Consider the following 23,917-nt stretch of genomic DNA (forward strand, 5'->3'; position numbering starts at 1 on the left):
GTAGTAATAATTATAAAAATGGAGTTCCTAATTATAATTACTTTACCGTACAATTATAGTCACAAACATCAAACACTTTTCTCTTACAAGCAGTGTCTAAACATTCAATTAGATACTTTTTTACTTCGCGATTCATCCAGCAATTAAGAAAGGAATCGTGACTGAACGCATCCTCCTCGTCGCGATGTGGGGGTGGCTCGGATATACGACTTGACGTCGCGGAGACGATTCCGCAGCGCAGGGCGGTTTTAGTCACTCCCACCTGTGACGGACCACGTGGTATTCACCACGGCACCCCAGTGCACTCAACAGCATCGCTATATCGACGACGAGTATACGTCCTCTCTACCACCGTCACCACCGTCGTCCGCGGAGGTGCCTCCTCCACTACCACCACCGCCACTACCACCGCCACCATCGTCACCGTCGCCAGCACCACCGTCATCATCACCCACCCGCGTTCTCAGTGTCAAGCGGACGACGCGTCTGTCGACGAGTGCGTTGTCTACCACGCGAGTTCGAGAGAGGAGAGACCTTCTCCTGTGATCACAGTCTCGCTACCGATCGACATCGCGCGTCCTGAGATCATCGTGATCCTCGTGATCTCTCGATGCCGACTAACGGAGGAAGCTAGGACGACGACAGTTTCTCTTTTTTTTTTCCTTCCTTCGTCAGTTAGCAGTCCGCTTGGCATCACGTGCCGGCCACCGTCTCGCGGGAGTTCGCGACACGCGACTCGTGTAGACGGTGGTACTGAACGGTCGGCACGACCTCGTCGTCGCCGTCGAGGAGGCCCGACCCTCGAAGCACGAGGGCATCGCCCGCCAAGAGGGAAGGCGACAGGCCTTCTGGCCTCTTCGCGAGGATGTCGCCGCCTCCTCGTCGTCGGCGACGACGTGGATGTACGCGCTTCTCGGTAAGGGGATTCTCGTGATGACGTACGAATGCTCGTGATGTGCGAAATAGCTTCGCAATCCTTTTCATCGAGACGTCGGAAAAATTATTTTGATCTGCGCGTGATTTAGTATATACACTAAAAGGTTGATAATAACTGTCAAATGTTGAATGAAATAATTCCAATCAAATGTTCGGTTAATATAAACCATAATTTTTTTATTTTCTAAATATTTAGTAAATGGTACGTTAATCAACAACTTTTGATTGGAACTATTTCACTCAACATTTGATAGTTATATATTTTTTCTCAGCATATTTTTAGGATTATTCACCTCCGTGATTTTTGCAAAAGAAGAAATCAATCTAATACAGAATATCGTCGTGCAATTTTTATAATTACTTTATATTTTGTTTCATAATATTAAATTATACATGTGAGATTTATGTCCATTTCTATCAATGTGGATTAACTTTAATATTGGTTTAATTAATTTTTTTTTAATTTTTAGAATTATAGAAAAATAAAAAATAAATTAAACCGATATTAAAATTAATCTTTATTGATATAAATGGACATTAATCAAACATAACTTCTTCGTCAACGTCTTTTTAGACAGTATACGTATTGCTTTTCGTATTTTTAAATCACTGTCAGTAGGTAATTTAATAAGCTATAATTTATCTACAAAAGTCAGTAGGTAATTTAATAAGCTATAATTTATCTACAAAAATAATAAATTACAAACTGTGGATTTAAATAGAGTGATTTTTAAATAGAGTCGGTTAAAGTGTTTTCTTATTGATTTTTTTTAATTGAAAAAGTGTTTTCTTACTATTTTAGTTTAGTTTTTGAGAACTTGTGTTAGTGACATATTGTGCTGTTCATCAGATATGTTTTCCGTCAATTATTTCAATAACGATCACTGGGATATTCTCCTCAGTTCAGGTACTGTTTTCTTTTCCATTGTCACATTGAAATGAAATTCGTATTCATAGTAGTCTTATCGTGTCGATTCCTTTATTTGGATCACAAAGGATATTTTTCTCTGAAGCTCTGTCTTCTGTTTCTAATCTTTAATTAATCGGTATAATGGATTCCTTATCCATTCAGATAACTTTGATATAATGACACTGTTTTACTGATGGTAAAGTATTATATTTTCCAACATCGAAAATCGCAACAGGTGTCATCGTCATGTTCATTATTATATCGATCATTATGCCAGTGACATCATTATTGCTATTTCCATTGATAAAGGCTCGAAGCATAGTTATCGAAGGTCGCGCGCGCGCGACATTGTTGCAGCTCCTAGGTAATGTCATTGTCACTATTATCTCAATCGTCAGCGTCACGCGATTCTGAATAATTTTTTTACACGTCATCGAACGCACCGAGATCTCCTCCGGAGAGCATTCGTTGTTTACACGGTGATAAAACGTATAGATCTTTATCGTATACGGAAAGAATAATTTTTTGCGGAAGTATCTAAAAATTTAATTACCCAACTAGAGTCAAGTTATCATGACATCAAAATAGCTTGAAAATGGTTATTAAAAGTCACTTTTGGATCAATAACGATTCATTTTAACATCATTTTAACTTATCGTGATTTGTGGTTCTACTTGAATAGATACAGATCTGAAAATATTTTGTTGAACTATCAAAACAATTATAAGAAACTCAAGGATAATACTACAAAAAGTTTTGATATTCAACAAACTTAACCGTCTTACAGAATTATTTTGATAGTCTAACAAAATTATTTTCCAATCTGTATCTAATTAAATTTTTAGATACTTTAGCAAAATCATCTTTTCCGTAATTTTATGTAACACTATCACTTAGATCAATTTTCACAATATATTTCACAATATATGGTTACCTAACTAAGAATTAAAGGTTAACAGGAAATTCATTCATAAATTTCATTGATAAATCTCTTGGATAACCTTTAATCTTTAGACGAAATTCCATTACCGTAATTCAACTATCGTAGGTATCTCATTTGTGACAGAATAAAAAATTCCAACTGACATTTTCATAAGACGAGAATATTTTAATTATGGAAAAGATATTCATAAGAGTTCACTTATCTGCGAAAATTATTATTAAATTACGAAAGATAATACATTGCACGTCTATCGAGACTTGATGAAGAAGTCACATGCATGTTTATCTATGATTATATTTAAAATAAATACGCGCAGTTATTATGATTTTATTACCACAATTTTGCCGGTATTTATAAAAACAACATAGGAAAGTTACGTGAAAGGATTTGCATTTAGTAATACCGCGGAGATACTGTCTGAACAGAGAAATATGGACGTTTGAAATATTGTTTGAAATATTATCCCATAGAAAAGTATCTTTTTCTACCACGGATAGCTCATGCATTCGACCCTCCAGAATTGGTTTCTGAAACTTAAACGTCCAAGACGAGGCCTTCTCCGGAGAACATTCCTTCTGTTTGCAAGTCGTCGCTGTCTATATCGCGAACGTGTGTTACACTGTGAAGCGAAATGTCATAAAAATGCAGAATTGCCTGGCAGGCAGCGGCACGAGGTAGCAATTAATGCGCGTTGAAGGCGAATGATTCGCTATGGGTTTGTGTTTGATTGATTGCTGATTTCGTCGTCCGCCCATATATTCTTATATGCCGCCGATCTAGAGTCGATCTTGCGTAAATCATCCTTTGTGAATCTTCTGCAATGCTGGATGGGCGATGTATAGACTAACACGTGCAAAATTTCTTGAACGGAGAAAATATACAAAGAACGATTTTTCTGAAGTACAGAGTCCGGCAAAATGATCTCCCATATGGCGTTTTTATTAAAGATTAAAATGTGGGAGATCATTTTGCCGGACCCTGTATTTAATAATTTATCCAAATACAGATCTGAAAATAATTTTGATGAATCATCAAAAGAATTATGTAGGAAAAAAAACGTGACGAACAATATTGAATGAGAAAAACAATTTTGACAGAATAAATCTAATTTAGCTACAGATTTAAAAATAATTTTGTTGGACCGTTAAAATAATTTCGCAAAACACTCAAGCATGATAAACGATGAAAAATATTTTAACATTCTAACAACTTCTTGAACATCTTATATGTAATTATTTTAATATAAAATTATTTTTAGATCTGTATTTTTCAGAGCTAAATTTTTTATCCCGATGATCTCTCTCTGTTTGGGTTTAATAAAAAATGTAATTTATTTTCTCTCTCTCTCTTACTAATATTTTATTTAAGAACTTTTTTGGTAATTGACTTCATCAGATCTTTTTCTCTGAAAATTTTTTATTTTTAAAAGCTTTTTAATCATGTTGACCGAAACATATAGTAAATTTTAAGACTAGTGGAATTAAATATTTCAACAAAATCGTTTTTTCCACAGAGAATTTCAAAATTCGCGAAGTACAAGACGTGATACTTTATGCTAAAACAAACAACTTTTTCTTTTAACGAAATTGCGTCCGATAAATAATTTTTGCGTTTATTTGTTGACTTCAACCTGTTCTCCTGCAAAAATTACTTATCAGACGCTAAAAGAAAAAGTTGTTTTTTGTGCTAAAACGAACAACTTTTTCCTGTAATAAAATTACATTCGATAAATAATTTTTGCGTTTACTCGTACAATTCCAACCTGCTTTTCTGCAAAAACTACTTGTCAGACGCAATTTTGCAAAAGGAATAAGTTGTTTTAGCATAAAATATCACGTCTTGTACTTCGCGGACACGAATTTTGAAACACCATATATAGTAATTCCAGAGATACCAACATTCTTATTTTGTTATATTGATTTAATTTAAGCTTAGATTTTTGACGTTAAAAATCCGCAATTTTTGAAGATTGCAAATTGCTCTTCCCGCAAATTGCTCTTCTAGAAAAGGGTACATACCTTTCTCTTTCTTTTTTCCTCGTTATTGTGTAATTATTAATATAATACTCTACGTCGGCGGTAGTTAACGCGCATTCCAAAGTCGCGCGACGCCCAATGATACGTGTTTAATCGCACTCACAATCGCGTCGTGACATTGACGTGCTGTCATCACTCAAGGTTGAAGATTGCGTTACGCACACGCGACATATTTGTTCCGTCTACTTCCCTATGCGACATTACGACACGGCACGTTGCTCTTTGCGAGTTCACGAAATTAAATTATAAAATTGATCATCATCGCGTGTCATTAGTGAGGGAAAGAAAATCTCAGTCTGAATGATCTCCGCATTTTTAGTTCCCAACGCTTTTTGCGATGCCCTTCGTCTTTGAGGGAATTGCACATGAAAGAACGATTTTACCGAAATATCTAAAAATTCAGCTAGATACAAATCTGAAAATAATTTTCTTGAATCAAAATATTGTAATTATGTAGGACTCAAGCTGATTGCTAGAATATCACATTTTTTTGTAGCGTTGTTTATCTTGCATAATTATTTAGATGGTTCAAAATTATTTTGAGATCAGTATGTAGCTAAATATTTAAGTATTGCAGCAAAATTGTTCTTTTCGCGTGCAAATCGTAGCCAATAGAAATTAATCGGCCGTTAAAATGAGGGACTATCGGCGTGAAAAGTTACACTTTATGTGAGTTCACACAAGTAGATAATTATGCCTTAGCTTCCGAATAATTGCTCGTCAATAGTGCCTTACCGTATTTTACATTACACAAAGTCATCGCAAATTATCACACGTTGAGTCAACATACTTATACACGCAAACGTAATTTTCCAGGCTTAAGCAGAACACAGTTAAGTTATCATGATACCAAAATAGTGTCAAAATGACTTCAAAATAATTACTCAAAATTACTTTTTAATCAGTTACGGTTTATTCTAACGTTATTCTCCGATGATGTCATTTGACATTTGACGTCATTGACGTCACTTTGATGTTATTTAACATCATCTTAATTTATTGTTCTGCTTGAAGCGCGCTGAAGATTTGCAAGAAGAATAACGCCCAAAAGTTTATTAATAAATTCTCTTGCTAAAAATTTATTTTGATCGCGAAACTCATCTCTCAATTCGAGAATAGTTCCGGAATTAGTTTTGTGATAATAAAGGAAGCTTTCGCATGTCACGAGCGTTCTCGCGCGCATCCTTTGATGGGAATCCTCCAGTGGCGAATCGCTCTGTCGTTCTCCAGACGAGGGTGGTTTACTGCCGGACACCAGCAGCGACGGCGTCGTCGAGAATGATGACGCGGTGGTCGCTACAGGCGATGGCGCCTGCGTGAATGATCGCATGCTGCACTATCATCAACATCAGCATCAGCAACATTCCCATCAGCAGCAGCAACAACGTCATCATCATCAACTGCAGCAACAGCAGCAGCACCCGTCGGCGGAGTCCGAACTGGATGATCTTCTGCGATTCCGCGGAACTACGACCGGACAGGGACAGGAGGAGATGGTGGCGCAGGAAATGGCACAGGGCTACACCCAGCTCCTGCATTCGGCGACGGCGATGCCGGCACAGGAGACGCAGGAATACATCTCGCTGCAGGAGCTACAGCCGCGTATTCACCACCAAGAGCATCACCGCACCGTGCACAACACCTGCACGCAACTGGCTACGTCCGCCCCGCAACTCTATCATCAGCATCATCAGCATCAACAGCAGCAGCGAACCGGTGGACAGCAACAGCAACACCAACGAGATTATTATAATCTCTCATCCGTGCAGGAGTAAGTTTGGTTGTCCCGCTAGTTGTGTGTTTTTCGTCACGAAATGATTAAGATAGAGGATCGTAATTAATGCAATATCGATGAAATATGTTTTTATATCAACCTGTGTGTCGCAAATGGTGTGTCTCCAAATGTACTGCGAAAATTTTAAAGAAGGTAAAAAGAAGAGACAAATTTAGAAATAAATAAAAGAGTGAATGAAGTGTGAATTAAGAACGCGAAAATTTTTTAAATTATATTGTATTAAAAATTAAATTTTTCTGAAAAGGGAAAAAAAACTTTCAACTTAACAGAACATTGTTGACAAATCAAATAATATTGCAAGAAGAGCATTCTTCCAAAGGATTTTTTTTATATACTTTTTGACTTTGTATTTAGATGTTTCAAAATTTAATATTTGAAAATATGCCATATCCATTAATTTTGAGAAGCTGTTTCACTCCTTAAATCTGAGAATGGGCCGATATAAAAAAAATACATGTCTTTTAGATTTTGTGTTCGACAATATTCAAGGAGAATCGAATCGAACAATGACAAGTCTCTTGTAAGTCATCCTCAGCCGTAAATATGATATTAATACCGCGTCAAAAAAAATAAGTAATAAGAAAAATAAGACAAAATAATAAATTAACTGTAGAAATAAGACGTTGAAATAAATAAGGTAGAAATAAATAAATAAGAAGACTACTACTTCTTATTTATTTAAACAAGAAACTACATTAGGTGTTAAGCATAACAAATATTATTAATGAAATTAAGTATAATAGATAAAAAAAAATGACTTTCCTGAAGAATCAATCCAAAAGAAGTGATGTCTAGATTTTCGTTTCTATGAGATTTAATTTATTTTTTTCATTTATTACTTTTCTTATTACTTATTTTTTTATGCATGTGATTAGTATTATATTTTCGAATGAGGATGACTTATTAATTGAAAAACCTTGTTCCATGCGATGTTGCCTCTGCGATGTTGGATTAAATAAACATTCAGATGATTGAATTATATTATTATTTATTCTTAAAAACAGAACTACGCTGCTACGTTGTTGCGATACAACGTTATTTATATCACATTGTGTGCAACAACAATCAATAAGTCTCTCGACATAATCTGGTGGAATCGGCTTTGGAATTATGACCGGTATTGTCAATACCGAGTTATCGAGTCAGTAATACCTCGGAAATCACTCACGGAAACTGGTTATTCGTGTACCCAGTATCTAAATGATATCTGGACCCGTAAACTAAATAAATTAATTAGTAAAAAGAAAAAAAACACGATTTACATTCATGTAATTATTCTAATAATAATAAGCAATACTAAATGGCATGTCGCGTAATCGAATCTGCGATGAAATTTGTTTTTTATTGTTTTTTGTATAAATCTACAAATGTGTGTGTAAAACAAAAGGATAATGTCAGTCATCGCTAGTTCAGTATTCACGCTCTAATGGATCTAAATAGCGTACATCTATAATGATCCATTAACGACAATGCGAGCAAAACGTACCGATCGTCGTTTACAGATGTTTATTTTTACCAATGTGGATTAATTTCAATTTCGTACAAAAAGAACAATTTTCCCTTTTTTAGTACCTAAAAATTTAATTAAATACAGATTTGAAAATAATTTTGTTGAACTATAAAAATAAATATGTAGAAACAAGATGAGCAATGTTTTCACAACAAATTTTCATAAGCAAATTTTCTAGCAAATTTTCAGTCTGAGCTTTGTCCTTCGCTTCGCCTTTTGTTTTACATACACGTTTGTAGATTTATATATAAAAAACAAATTTCATCGCAATTCGATTACGCGATATGCCATTTAGTATTGCCTATTATTATTAGAATAATTACATGAATATGAACCGTGTTTTTTTCTTTTTGCTAATTAATTTATCCGAGTCCAGATATCATTTAGATACTGGGTACACGAATAACCAGTGTCTTACATAATTATTTTGATGATCTAATCAAATTATTTTCAGATCTATTTTTGGCTAAATTTTTAGATACTTCAGGAAAACCGTCCTTTCCTTGCGGTTTAATTTATTTTTTATTTTTTCCTAATTCTAAGAAATGTCGAATTTTTAGAAAAATATAAAAAATAAATTAAACCGAAATTAATCTATATTGATAAAAAAGGACTATAATAAATAATAATAATCGGTTGATAATCTTTCCCTTTTCTCTTCGTATTGCTCCCGATTTTCATTTCGATGTTTCAATAGTCTAGTGCGACCAATGGAAAGCTTCGCGCTTTCTATTCTATCACTTTTTTTTCACCATTTTCTGTTCCCATACCCCGCTCAATATTTTATACGAGTCGCGAGATGCATTGCGTAATGCATCTCTTTATCATTGTCTCGCAGTACCGCAACGAATGTGATTTCCATGCATTATGTTGACTACTCGATCAGACGCATTCTTGCTCTCTCTTTCGCCTTCCACGCCTTTAAAATTAATTTTTTATCGGTCCGAACGCCATGTGCAACTCATGATTTATCTCGATAATCTTAGCTAATAATTATCATGATTATAATCTGATTTGCCTCGAAAATTCATCCAATGAAAAGTAGATCAAAATGAAATAAAAAAAAAGATCTGTTTTGCTGCACTTAACTGGACTAGAATTTTCTTTCTCTCTTTGGTCAAACATGGAAAGAATAACTTTATTGAAATATTTACAAATTTAATTATCCGAAAATAATTTTATTGGACTATCAAAATAATTAGGATGTACTTTGCTAAAATTTTTTGCAACATTGCTCATGCTTGAAATTCTTACGTAATTATTTTGATGTTTCGACAAAATTATTTTCAAATTTATATTTAATTAAATTTTTAAATATTTCAACAAAATCATTTTATCTATGAATCTATTTCATTTTAACCATAAACAGTACATGCTACTCTCTAAATTTTTTGGAGTAGAATCTCACTCTAAAATGTGAAAATTGAACTAGTTTTGAATAAGAGTAGCTTAATTTTCAATCTTTGATTTCATTCTTCAGAGTGACACTTCACTCTAAAAGTTTCAGAGAGTAGTTTAACTATAAAAAACAGATTTAAAATTATCATCTCGTAAATAAAGTCGCGCGGCTGTACTTTATGTTTTAAGCATGTATTCATAACCAGTTCTTATTTCAAGACCATCTTAAATAATGTTTTTAGACACTAATGTGGCCTTCTGATTGGTTGATGCGTGACACCTCAAAACAAAAATTAAGACGGACTTGAATATAAGAACTGACTATGAATATTAGCCTTAGACTTTAGAAATTGAAGCACAAAAGAATTAACTCAGATTCGTGGCAGTCAGCAATAGATATGTCAGTTACACGCGAACTCCCACCTGTCGCATCATACGCGACACGACGTCGCCGTCGACGTCGTCGTATCTATCTACGAATAAATAGAATTACACTAATCACTTGCATTACATCATAGTACACGGAACTATTTGCCATTGTCGATGACGAGATAGTCGGCAGATCTTGGTCCTCCGCAAAAAACAAATGTTCATCTTGAACAATTTTATTAACCCCATCTCAACTCGTTTCTTTTTATTTCCTAATTATATTTAAGGATTAAGATTCTAAAGAATACTGGGAGAATTTTAAAGATAAAATATTAAAATACCTTTTTGTTTCATTTTTGCTATTTTAGTATTATAAAAATGAAAAATAATCCTCAACTTTTTCTAGAAGATTAATTTTGAAAATAATTTAAATTATACTTGTTTGTTCAAAATATTATGCGATTAATTGCGTGATTATACATTGGAATTGTTATATCCTTATATGCATAAATGCGATTGACAACGCCGATAACGTGATCGAGATTTAATTGATAGGCAAAAAATTTTATATGCGTTCAAACAGGTAAGACAAATCGAAAGATTGGATCGATATTGCTCGTAAGAACTTATAGATCATAAGGTCGATGACGATAGTTCAATGCTCCCGGATGTGACGTTGGTGTCTAACCAACTAACTATACATTATTACACGCCCCGCATATGATTAGCGTACTTACATACAAAAATGTTATGCACTTTCATGTGATCACAACTTTCCCTATTCCCTCGGGTCTTGAAAATATATAAATCTTGATACCTAAATGGCTTGTTATTGCGAAGATAATGATTAGATACTTTTAATAGTGATGTAGAAGTAATTAATGTTTTTCCCTGCATAATTCCTTTGACAATAATTGCGTATATATTCTGCATAATTTTTAAATACTTTTATATATATTTTTATATAAAGAACTTTCCTTATTTACGATTTTCTTTATATACGACTTTTTGAAACAGCGGAGAAACTTCACGACGTGTTACGTATTAATGTCATGTATTACATGATTTAATGCATGTAGCAACTTCATTTTGATTTATTTAATCATACTACAATCATACTACACCTACTCAGAGAAAAACATAGCAACTATAAAGATGATAACTATACAAGTTTTATATATAGAATTAATAGGTATTTATATGTGCATAAATTTCATACTTATTTCATAGTTGCTATAATGATAAAATAATTTATTTAACTATTTATATATAAAATATATATGTGTGAATTCATATAATATCATAATATAAAATTTGATAGTCACTTTTTTACAATTGCTATATTTTTTAAGTGTATTACAATCTATTTTTTGCAATCATGATTTCTAAGATTATTTTTTTATTATTAGAATGCCGTTTGACTTCGGTGCTTAATTAAAATTCACTTGCAGAAGTTCGTGCTCCACGGTTTATTTTGGCGAGATAGGCACGGGTACCGGGGTGGGAGAGCTAACCACCGCCTCGGCGGGGGGTGGTGGCGAAGGTCTCGCCCCGACTCCAACCCCCGCCAGCAGCAGCAGCGGCAGCACTGCCAGTACCACCACCACCACCCCCAGCAGCCCAAGCACGACCACTACAACTATTACCACCACCACCTCTACCAGCAGTACCGCCACCATCCCGCAGATTGCAACGGGGGCTGAACCGCCCCGGCACATGGAGACACCCCCGACGATGGTCCCCGACCAGCAGGCACCCGCCTCCGGCCATCAATATCACCACCATCACCATCATCATCATCATCATCATCGACATCATCGTAGTACGTCATCCATCACGCCTAGCCATGGACCGGCGACCGACACCTCGGACGAGTTCGCACCGGTTTCCAGAAAACGGAAGCTTTCTTGCCAGTAAGTTTAACCCGTAATTTGCCTAAGAACCTCGAGGGTTCATGTCTCTAAGGGATTAACGGTTGATTTCACCAGTTCCTCTCAAACCAGATAATGCTAACTGAACTTGCGATGATTCGTTAAATACCACTCCACCAAGGTTCGCTGATAACCAACAATGTGATATATTATTGATATAAATTAACAATACAGCATTTACATTAAAAAGTACTACATTCTATTCTTACCCTACCTAATTATATATGTATACGCTTCTTCTATATTGTCGTCAACTCGATTTCGCTAAACTTTATTATTTTCTCCCTATTTTTTTTATATTTTCTTTCTTTTGAAATCCGAATTCTCTTTCCTCTATTTCTATTAACTTCTATTAATTTTTACTTATAAAATTTTATTCGTGAGGTATAGATGTAAAATTAGAAATTGATAGAAGTAAAAGGAAGAGGATTCGGATTTCTTAGGAAAAAAAATCTAAAAGAAATGGGGAGGAAGTAGGTCAGAGTTTAATCAAGTAACGACAACAGGAAGGAAGTAACTAAAGGATAAGAATGGAATAAGTAGAGTGAAAATAAAAAAGGAGAGGTATAAAATGTATAGATTTATTGTACATAGAGAGAGATTAGGTAGGAAAGTACCGAGAAAATATTATATGTACATCGATATTGATACGTTAGGAATTAGATTTAAAAATAGCCAGCAGGACAGATGAATTATGAAAAAAGTGTGTACCAAGTCCCTTTCTTGGCTTGTGAAAGAAAAAGATTTTTCTTTTATAACTTATTTAACTTAAATATGTATCTCCAGAACTCTTAGAAGGTATCATCAATTTAACGTTCATGAAGATAGAACTAGAAAGAAAGCAAAAATCGACTGTGAATGTTTTAGCGCATCTTAAATGAACGAATAAGGAGAAGCGCTAGAAATGAGATTCTCTTCTCGGAAATTTTTGTACGAGATCTCATACTACGTGGAGCAACGTTCTTTTGTCTGTCGCCGAGTGCTCGCAGTCGAATACGGCACTTAAGAATCGGCCATGGTAGCAACCGTCTCGGAGCACAAAGCTTCGTGTGGCATGTAGGTGGAAGTCGTATCACGGAATATTACACATTAGCATGAAGCGCGAAACGAAGCCCGCCAAATGTGCCCTGCCAAGAGTCTGGAGTCTCGCGAGCTGCGGCAAACAACTCGCGATAACTAGCGACTCACTTCCCCGGTCCTGTCGCCATTCCCCTCATCCGAGTTCTCGATACTCATCGATGCCGATATTTCGAGATATTTCGCGCCCGGTTCCAAGTAATTACCCAATCAAGGTGTCGGATACGCGGTCAAAGGGTTAACTTAATCATCGACGAAACGGAAGATTTGCCTACCTCTCTCTAGAGATCCCGAAATTGCCCTCGACAATTACCTTTATCGCTTACTTCGCAAGGGATGTTTGCGAAAGATACACGCAGCTGATGCTGGATATCCTTAAATAAGAAATTGGACATTGCATACGTTTGCATTGTTAAATCTGTAGTGTCAAATTTAACCTAATTTGAGTCGTCATTTACTTTCTTATTTAGTAACTTTCTTAATTTTGAATTTGACATTATGAATTTGCATCTCCTTTGTGTCAAGATCCGCTGAACTAATTTTTTGCCTCATTTGGAATTAAGCCTGACGTAACACATGTGATTCGTAACGTTAACAATTTCTGCAATATAAATCTATGAATATATGGAATTATTATACAATGATAATACTCATATCTGAGAACCTGATCGTTGATGGTCTTAAGTAAAATTGAAATGCATACGCGCATTTTTATTGTGGTAAATATTTACGCTCGTCTCGTTTCCGAGGTGAGTCTTTCACGACGAAGGAATCGTATCGATAAATATTTCCTCGCGAGGGAAACCCACGTGCGACTTTTCGAGCTCGAGACACAAAGGACGGGGGGAGAGGAAGCTCTACGCGGGCGAAACTTGGTGAAATTTACCGTCAAAGGGGTAACACCCTTTACGAAGGTCGTAATATGCTGAAGAAATTGTTTCCTGTGATGTTTCGACCGAATTTAGTCGCCACGAAAGGACTTCATCAATTACGTACTTAGATTACCACATTGCGCGTTTAATCGGCGCAAAATTGTATCTTAGAAGAGAGAACGGTTTCATTAAAAATTCTTCAGTTAATCGATCATTACTCGCATGAGGTATCTGACACTTTTAATATTGTATTGTATTTCAATTTTTATTAGTCTCTTTGATTTTTAATTAAATAAAGATTGATAATATTTTAGACATCCTTTAAATAAAGATCAATGCGAAAAAAATTTTTTTTATTGTGAAACAATCCAGTAAACAAGCTGACGTTATTTGTTGTCAACATGACGACAAATAACGTCAGCTTATTTTGCTGGAAATTTGTGCTAAATACAATAATGTGTATAAATACATCATTCATATATTTAGCGAATTTACAAGGCTGAGGAATCCTGGATTCGCCCCTCATGTAAATAATGAAAGATTAATATAAAAAATAATAATATTAAAAAATAATTTTTTTGTAATATTAATTTAATTACCTATTTATGTATTGATTTTTTTATTATCATGCTTAACATCTCTAAACTTGCTAACCATCTCTTTGAAGAAATGCTCCACTATTGTCTATTTCAGCATTGGAAGCGATCTCTTGGACGACTTGGGAGACGACGCCAAATCAGTTCGCACAAACGACGACAGTAAGAAGTAAGTACATTATAAAGTATAAGAAAAAAAATGTATTGTTTGGAAAGATCGGGATTTCCGAGCACGTGATGCATTTGAACTTGTAACGCAATCGTCGATTACGGTGATTATGTAGTATTATGTCAGATGTTGCCAAGGTGAGTACTACCTTGACCTACCTTGATTCTTTACTCCGGCTTCATCAGCGACGTCACTAAATCCGATCATGTATTATCAGCCACTGTCCGATGCGAAGCTGTCGTTCGACCGCGAAGCGTCACGCTTTTATTGCTCGTCTAATACGCATTAACAATTGAATAATTTCTAAATCGAAGAATTTGCAAACATTCAAAAGAATATTAATATTCCAAAAAATCTCATAATGCCCTAAGGGATACTCTGAACCTTCGAATATCTTGTCTAAACGTCTCTCATCTTTAGAAATAAAATGTTCATATGATTTATATAATACAAGTTATATCATTTTATATATATATATAAAATAAGTATTGCATTATATCGTTTATTTGTTACAACAATAACGTAACTGAAAAATTGTCATTCTTTAGTTGTTTGTAAAAAAGAATACAAAGAAAAAAAGGAAAAAAAAACATTCTTTAAAAAAACACACTTTTATAATATAATTTTAATAATAACTGGTTAATTTTGGTAGAAAAATAAAAGCATGTTTTTTTTAAAGAATTTTTTCTTTTTTCTTTGTATTTTTTTTACAAACAATTAAAAAATGACAATTTTAGTTACGTTATTGTTATAACAAATAAGCAACATAATAATGTAATATTTATTATACAAATATATATATATATATATATATATATATATATATACATATTATGATATAAAACTATTATGAAATAAAATTAATATTACAAAATACTAATAATTCAAAATTTAACATTCAAATATATTTTTTGGAAGACTTTGGTCTTTTGAATTGTGTTGTTATAGCAAATGAGTATATATATATATGTATATGTATAACATATAGATTGACATCTGATGAAAACTCCAACACGGAAAAAACTGTTTTGCTGAAATATTAAAAATTTAGATCTAAATATAAATCTGAAAATAATTTCGTTGAATCATCAAAATAATTAGGCAAGACGCTTAAATGATTGCTATAATGTCAAAACTTTTTATAGCATTGTTCATCATATTTGAGATTCCTATACTGATTCTACTGATTCCTATTAAAAAATTTTAACTCTTGTTAATTGGAATTCAGGTAGATCAATCAGAGAGAGTACAATTATAATTAAATCTATCAAATAGTCTAGTCGAGATTACCAGACATTCAATTACGATATAATTCAGAATTTTGATTCACGCGATCAGAATTCATTTTGTCTGTAATTCTTGTTTGTACATCAGAACCTTTTTTTTCAGAATATGTTATTTTAATGATTTAATAAAATTATTTTCACACAGATCTGTATCTAGAGAAATTGTTGTAGCTACTTCATAAAATTGTTTTTTTCATGAAGGTACTTGTTTAACATGCATTCTATAAACTCACTGAGGCCAGATATAAAAGTCTAACGGATATTACGATAACTATTACGATATGTCCACTTGAATCGAGACATAATTATGCGATATAATAGTCCGAGTCCGGCATAGAGTCGAGACCAGTTTTCTCCGCCGCAACGATTTCCGCCGTGCAATTTATCTCCCCCCGAGCGTGATATGAATGCAAATTCTTGAGAGACAAATCAGCATGCATTCTGAAAAGACATCGTTTTATGAGTCGAATCGCCCTTTTTCTCTTATATCGCGTAATTGACACGCGGCCTCATCGGTCGCCGATCTCGTTGATAATTCACGCGACTGCACGAATATGTTGAGCTTTCTGGAGAAGTCAGCTTTAACTCTCCGGAGTTGACATTAAAATCTGCAACACAATTACTGATCTCCATTGAGATCCACGTAATTTATGTTGATTAAAAGGCACTAATCGTTATCAAGGAACCAAAATGACGCAACTTATGTAAATAAGAATAAATACTAAGTTTATTTTAATAACAATAATTTAAATTTACAAATGTAACATAAAGAATATAATTGAAAATATATTAGGTGTTGGAATTAATTCGTAGCGTTTTTTAATGAAAGAATGTTATTTATTTCATATGAGCATTAAAAAATACATTAATGAAAGTACTTCCTATCACTTGTAAAACGCTACGAATTAATTCCAACACCTAATATAATTGAAAGAATATAATTGAAGAATATATCATAATTGAGTGAATTAAATAAATCCACCGTCAATTCCAGAAGGTTAAAGACCAACGCGCGTGGCCCCGGTCCACGTGGATGAAACCTTCGTAGAAAAACTGCTGTGGTCAGTAGAGTACCTTACAACAGCCATACTACATCGTTCTGTAACTCTGCACATTCCAATCTTTGTTTCCGTTTCTTGTTTACATGAAACGGACGGTGGAATGGGATTCCGTTCACGCGATTAACGCAACAAGCATCCACGTGGACATTTAATTCCTTACTTAAAAAAGAAAAAAAATATGTGTGAAATATGAGAAAAAATAATAATTTGAGATGTCAGGATATGTTACTCGATCTGTCTTTCAGAAAAATGTAAAAATGTAAAATTTTTATAACAGCCTGTATAATTTGTGTTTATGTTATCGAAAAATGCATTAATGAAATGTCTGATTTGAATTCTCTATTTTATGCAATTAAAATTGTTAGGTTGGACCATATGGTTATAGACGATTTATTTTAAGATCATTTTTAATTTCAACACTGGTCGTTGATTTGCGATAAAATATAGATACAATATCAGCTACATGTTTCTTATACACAACCATAACTAGAGATGTGAACTAGATCATAAATATTATATCGTAATTTTATGAAATCTCCGGAACTTTAATTTTACAAGTTGTCTTTATTTGGATACCTGTTGGTATCAAATAATACATATATAATATACATATATAATACACTAACTATAATATATATATATAATACACTGTACTGAGAAAAATTTTTAGTTGAAAATAAACAAACCAGAAGATTCCGATAATATCAATCAGAATTCTGTTATTATCTCGACTAGAATAAATTTCATTATAAGTGCTTAATTTGTACTTTTTCAGTTGAATCTACTAGGATTTCAATTAATACAGCAAGACCTTTTGTTTTTATTCAATGTAAAAATATCACATTTTTATCTTTGTTATTAAAATTTGGCGAACTGACAGGATCAATGTTTCTATACTTTCAGGCAGAATCATAGTGAAATCGAGAAGCGCAGAAGGGACAAGATGAATACATATATCACTGAGCTATCGGCGATGGTACCGATGTGTCATGCGATGTCACGGAAGCTGGACAAGCTGACCGTGCTGCGAATGGCAGTGCAGCACCTCAAGACTATCTTCGGCGCGGTTACCTCATACACGGAAGGTCATTATAAGCCTGCATTTCTCAGCGATCAGGAACTCAAGACGCTCATACTTCAAGTAAGTCGAACTCAAACGGTAGTTGCGTAATATCTACACCATTAGATATTAAAGGAGCAATAGTACCCAATCCCTTGAGTTAAATAACATTTTGTTAAACCTCCATGTGTGTCAAAATGTAAATCAATTCATTTCTGGAATTAGTTCCAAAATAATCCATATTAAAGTATGCACTTATTAAATAATGAACTAAACTTTTGAATAAAATTTAATACATTTACTGGAGTTAAAGTATTTAATTTTACTGTTTTGGATTAAAACTTAATGACATACTGAGTAGGAGCAATAGCGACCTGTAGAAATTATTAAAAATAACTCAAATTGGATATAATTTGACATTATAATTTTAACAGTGTACATACAAATGATTGTAAAAGATTATATTCTAAATTTAATTTCTCGGTTACGGATAATAATCAAGCCTTATCTTTCTCCTATTCTGTACTACGAATAATTACGAAAGGTTACAGATACTTTTACTTTATTTGCATTATCCTATAAAAAGAATTTTGTTTTTTTTTTTTTATAACAAATTAATATATTGTTTGCTTGTTTCATTGCATCGTCATTCGCGTTTCGCTTAGTTTTAGAAGTGATACTTCTGAATAAACGCCACGGTTACGCGTGTTAAACACGATCGTGGGATCGAATAATTCACTGAAACCACAATGCTTGGTATCGTTAACGTGAAATTCATTTATGATACGTATTTTTGCCGCGGCTTGTAAGAGACCGAGCTGGTATCTTTTGTAATCTTTTTGCACGAGATCGAGCGAAGCGAAATCAGCGGATAACTCCCTTTCTCCCGCATGCTACAGACTTTTATCCGGCTTGGTCTCGTGCCGCAGCGCGGCACGGCGGGGCGAAAGGAAAAGTAAAGCATGTAGATTTATAGTATCACGCTAATAGTACCTTAGGTCGAAGCGCTCTCAAATCACCTACGCCTTTAATTCCGGACCAATTAGTGGGAATGAGGTTCCAGGTAGAATACTGTTAGATATCAAAGGAGTAATGGTAATGCAATCTCTTGAATTAATTAATATTTTGCCTTTTTTAATTTTCATGTATGACAAAATGTAAATCAATCCATTTCTTTGATTCTTTCTAAATTCTTTGGAGTGGTATCTTATTTTAAAGAAAATTGAACCAGTCTTAAAAAAGAGTGGTCCAATTTTCAGTCTTTAAGAATGAGATTTCACTCTTCAGAGTAAAATTTACTTTAAAAATTTTAAAGAGTTTAATTTGATATTATGAATTTAATTTAAGTGCAGAGAATAGAAAGATTTTCTTCTGTAATTCGTAAACGCTTCTACAGCTTGTACGCATTTATTTATGTTTATTTGGCTTTACTTGATGTGTAAACGTATTGTTATACTTGCCCGAATCTTTCTTTGCATTAAAAAAAAACTTGTTATGATAACGCATATTTAAATACACGAATAGAATGGTGCTGAAGTATTTGAAAATTTATCTAGATACAGATCTGAAAATAAATTTTGTTGAGCTATCGAAATAATAATGTAACTTAAACTGGTTGGTTACTAGAATGTGAAACTTTTTGCAGCATTGCTTATTATGCTCAAGTTTTTCTACATAATTATTTTGATGATCCAACAAAATTATTTTCAGATCTACTATTACTGTATCTGCTTAAACTTTTAGATATCTCAGCAAAATCGTTCCTTCCACATAATATCTGGTCTAATCCTACGTTGTAGCAAACATCATATACATATTATTATTGGATTATTACTTCCCTGAATCTCTCCTCGCGTTAAAAAAAAAAATCTTTTGCGATAATAGTACATATCTATAATGCTCTAATTCTACATAGCAAACGTTACACATGTTATTATTACAAAAACAATTTTTCTGAGGATTAAAATTCACCGCGTGCCAATGTAGTGACGGTTATTCAGGTGCATGAAAAGCGGCGTATAATTATTCGACGATAGAAACGTATCGGTTATGAAGCGTACACTTTGCCACGTCCGCGGAAAACAAGGAAAAGGAATACTTCAACGACCGATAACTCCTATTCACCCTAGATTCCGTTTAAACGCGCGGAGCCCAGAGCTGGTGCCTGATCCAGATATTTCTCATTGTCATGTGTACGTATACACGTTTATCTTCTATCGAGGGGAGTTCTTTTCTTTCTCACTCGTTCACGCTCGTTCGCCGTATAGGAAAATATCTGAGAGTGAATGACCACGCCCGACACATACCGAGTCAGATCGGCTCTAAACGTGCTCTAATCGCAACGTAAAGAGCTCCCCATTGCGAATCGGTACGTTTATTATCATCGAGATCCGGCTGAGCGTGTTACAGTTGGGAATAACGTTAAATCACCTGCCGATTAAACGAGGCAAAAATCGATACAAATGTCGCGGCGCGCACTTAATCCGCGTAAAACTTGCCATATACAGCGATAAAACATATGTATGTACACGTTTATAGCGTCCGTTTCACACCGAAAGTATTCGACGGGAAAAATTATAATATTTTGCTGAAGTATTTAAAATTTTAGGTACAGATTTGAAATTTTGATAATTTTGTTTGAATCTTGAAAGTAATTATGTTATACACTGTATTAGATATCAAAAGAATACAATCCGATTTTTAATTTTCATATATATCAAAATATAAATTCATCCATTTCTATAGTTAGTTTCAAAATAAACAATGTCCATTAATATAGACACTGTTCCTTTGTTTTTACTTTTTACTTACGCACTTAGTAAATAACAAATTAAATTTCAAACAAATTTAATACATTTCTTTGAGTTAAATTATTTAACTCTATTGTTTTAGTTAAAAACTAAATATAGAAATGATTAGAACTAATTCAAATTGGGTAATAATTTGACATGAATTTAGTGTACGATACTCAAACTGATTGTTAGAATGTCAAAACTTTTTGCAACATTGTTTAAGCTTTCTACGTAATTATTTTGATGGTTTAATAAAATTATTTCCAATTTGTATCTAGCTAAATTTTTAAATACTTCAAAACTATTCTTTGTGTATATGTACATATTTTCGCGTCATGCACGATAAAAGCCGTTCGGAATTTCGATATTTCTATCTTGACTTATCCGAACTTTACGAGAGAAACGTAGGTAACAAAGCACAAGGAACTCGGGCATGCCTTTGTTGGGTCGAGCGAATTGCGTTGAATCGCATTGACATGATTAATTAATGAACGTTACATGCGATCGACGATACGTCGAACCTCGCAAACAATTACGTAACGCGGACGTTAGCGTCTAACTAGTGCAACGATAAATGATACGCTCGTGCGAATATTGTAGCGATTGTTTGCGACTCAGCGAAATTGCGAGTGAAATGTCATGGGCGATTTCGTGTGACTAAATACACGTGCGAAAAACGGGAAGTTGATCCAGCTTACTCCATCGAAATTTCCCATATGATCGGTAAATCGCTCAAATATCATAGCTTGCAAAAAATGATTGCGTGTAATGTAATCTTTAATGTCTCACGCCATGTCTTAGTGCTAAGACACTACTATGTCTCCAGATTTTTAATGCAAAATGCGTTCTTGTCGACGTTACATTCGCTTAACGAGCGAGGCTGCTGCGCTTCTTCATCCGGAAATAATTTCTTCAGTTAGTATATAGACAATTTTTTTATAAACAATTGTTTAGAGTGAGTTTAATATTTTATTGAAAATTATTATTATTAATTATATATACATATATTATTGATTGTATTACTGATTCTATAATTTATTATTTGACAGCATTTATGTGCACTAAAAAAATGATGTTATATCAACAGCATTATTTTAATTGAAAAGAATTTTAATTCACAATAACACTGTTAATTACTCTAACAACAGGTTAACTTGACTAACTTAACTAAGAATTATTGTAACTTTACTAACAATAAGAATGAGAATAACATATATATAAAAAGAGACAGTATACCTATATATTCTTCTTTCTCACTCTTGTTTTATAAAAATTATTTGTGATCAGAGCCTGTTATATAATAGATGGGTCTCTATCCTTTCCTATTCCCCATTTATTTTCCTTCCTTATCCCTTTATTCTTTAAAAATCAAGATTCAAAGAAGTGTGACTTCTTTGATTGTAATTAACGATTTGTTCTCCACAACGTAATGAAAAGCAACTTGCCTTGTTCCAGGCTGCAGAGGGCTTCGTCTTTGTGGTGGGCTGCGATCGCGGGAGAATTCTCTACGTATCCGAGTCCGTCTCGCAGACTCTTAATTATTCTCAGGTATCGAACTATGTCGCTATATCTACTCTCCAAATTTGCATTATACAAATCCGAGATCTATCAGTACGAGAAATATCGCGAAAGCGAGTGTACAGCATCACGCATAAGAATCTCCGTTCAATGGCTAATTAATCGTAATGTCCGTGCTACCATTAGCCTCTGTCTAAGTAACGTCTGCTGCGTATTCATCTCATTGGCTATAAATTATATTTTGAAATGCGTATTTATGCAGTTTATGTTTGATTGGCAGTGATCATTATTATCGCTATTATTACCATGTCAAGATTGATAATTTGTGAATTTATCAATTTTTCGTCATTTTAGCATTTCTGCCACGATTTAGATATAATAATTTAACAAATTATTCAATTCAACTAGATGCACTAATACGCACTGATGCTTATTAATATAATGCTATTATGAACAACAAGCTCATGTAAGATAGTTTATATTAATAAGATATAGTTTGATGCAATATTTTGAAGACTTTTCTTATATAGCGAATTTGATTTGATGCATTACTGGTGCATATTAAAATTATACGTTATATATTTCTTATATTTTCTTTTTATTTAAATTGAACTTCAATAAAGTTATTATTATTATATATTTATATTAAACAGACGTTTTTTACGATCGATTTTTACGATACTTTAATATATATCAGCATGCATTAATGTGTCCTAACCGAATTTGCTATTAGATTCTGTCTCGAAATAATACAATGGCCATAGAAACCATGCAAGCATTTAAAATGAGACGTTTAATTGTCTCAAAAAAGAGCACTCCCTTCAGAAATCAGTATATTATGAATTAAAAATAGATATTAAACAACATAAAGCAAGCGTTTAAAGTTCTAATGTTACTAATTCTTCATTATCTTCTCAGTGTTTAGGATATCCCAGTTTTATAAATCCGCTAATAATATATGATTACTATCTATACACATTATAATTATAGTCAACTTGTATCGTTTTGAATTTTTACTGAATTACAAACTTTAAGGATTTTAATGTCATCACAGGGTGACTTGTTGGGTCAAAGCTGGTTCGATATCCTACATCCTAAGGATGTTGCGAAGGTAAAGGAACAGCTCTCATCTTCCGATCTCAGTCCGAGGGAACGACTGATCGATGCAAAAAGTAAGTATCAGCTGTTGCTGTATTATGAGCTATGCTGATGCTAGTATTAAACGCAAGTATTGCTTTTCCACAGTACTGCTGCATTTCCAGAGTGCGTTCCGTTTCACGTATGATGCACATGATGTATCATTTTATTCTTCTTTAATATGAACAAGAAGGATAAAATGATACATCATGCGCATTATATTATTTATATTTATACGAAACGAAATGCACTCTAGATTTCGACTTGGCGAGCATCGACCCAGCCGCGTGCGGGGCATTAATTTCTCCGGTCATGAGAAAAGGCTTTCCGCCTTCAAAGCTATTAATTATAGCACCTTTCGACGTTGCCTCACGTTCGACGCGTCGATCATTGCGAACGCAAATTAGTTGCCGTGCGCATCTCTTCCACCACCTTTACCCGATAAATGTCAGTCGCTCGGCAGCATTTGCTCGCGTAAGCTTTGTCGATAAACATCTTAGAATTAGCGTACCTATCAGATA

The 23,917-nt window shown here is 33.8% G+C and overlaps 1 protein-coding gene across 3 annotated transcripts in view; it reads left to right on the plus strand.

Annotated features, from left to right (window-relative positions):
• Positions 1-89: 89 nt before the first annotated feature.
• Positions 90-23,917, plus strand: part of cyc (basic helix-loop-helix ARNT-like protein cyc) — a 31,820-nt gene continuing 7,992 nt past the window's right edge. Inside the window, exons 1-7 of one of the 3 annotated variants that reach the window (XM_087412240.1) lie at positions 90-916; positions 6,056-6,596; positions 11,349-11,810; positions 14,471-14,542; positions 17,793-18,030; positions 22,197-22,289; positions 23,314-23,431. In XM_087412240.1, the coding sequence (XP_087268366.1) occupies positions 901-916; positions 6,056-6,596; positions 11,349-11,810; positions 14,471-14,542; positions 17,793-18,030; positions 22,197-22,289; positions 23,314-23,431 (1,540 nt within the window). In that variant the 5' untranslated portion in view covers positions 90-900. The remainder of the gene's footprint in view (positions 917-6,055; positions 6,597-11,348; positions 11,811-14,470; positions 14,543-17,792; positions 18,031-22,196; positions 22,290-23,313; positions 23,432-23,917) is intronic. The other 2 variants (XM_087412239.1, XM_011062098.2) reach the window with 2 other exon arrangements.

This window comes from Acromyrmex echinatior, chromosome 12 (assembly GCF_024713525.1).
Source record: "Acromyrmex echinatior isolate Ae372 chromosome 12, ASM2471352v2, whole genome shotgun sequence".
NCBI classification, from domain to species: Eukaryota; Metazoa; Arthropoda; class Insecta; order Hymenoptera; family Formicidae; genus Acromyrmex; species Acromyrmex echinatior.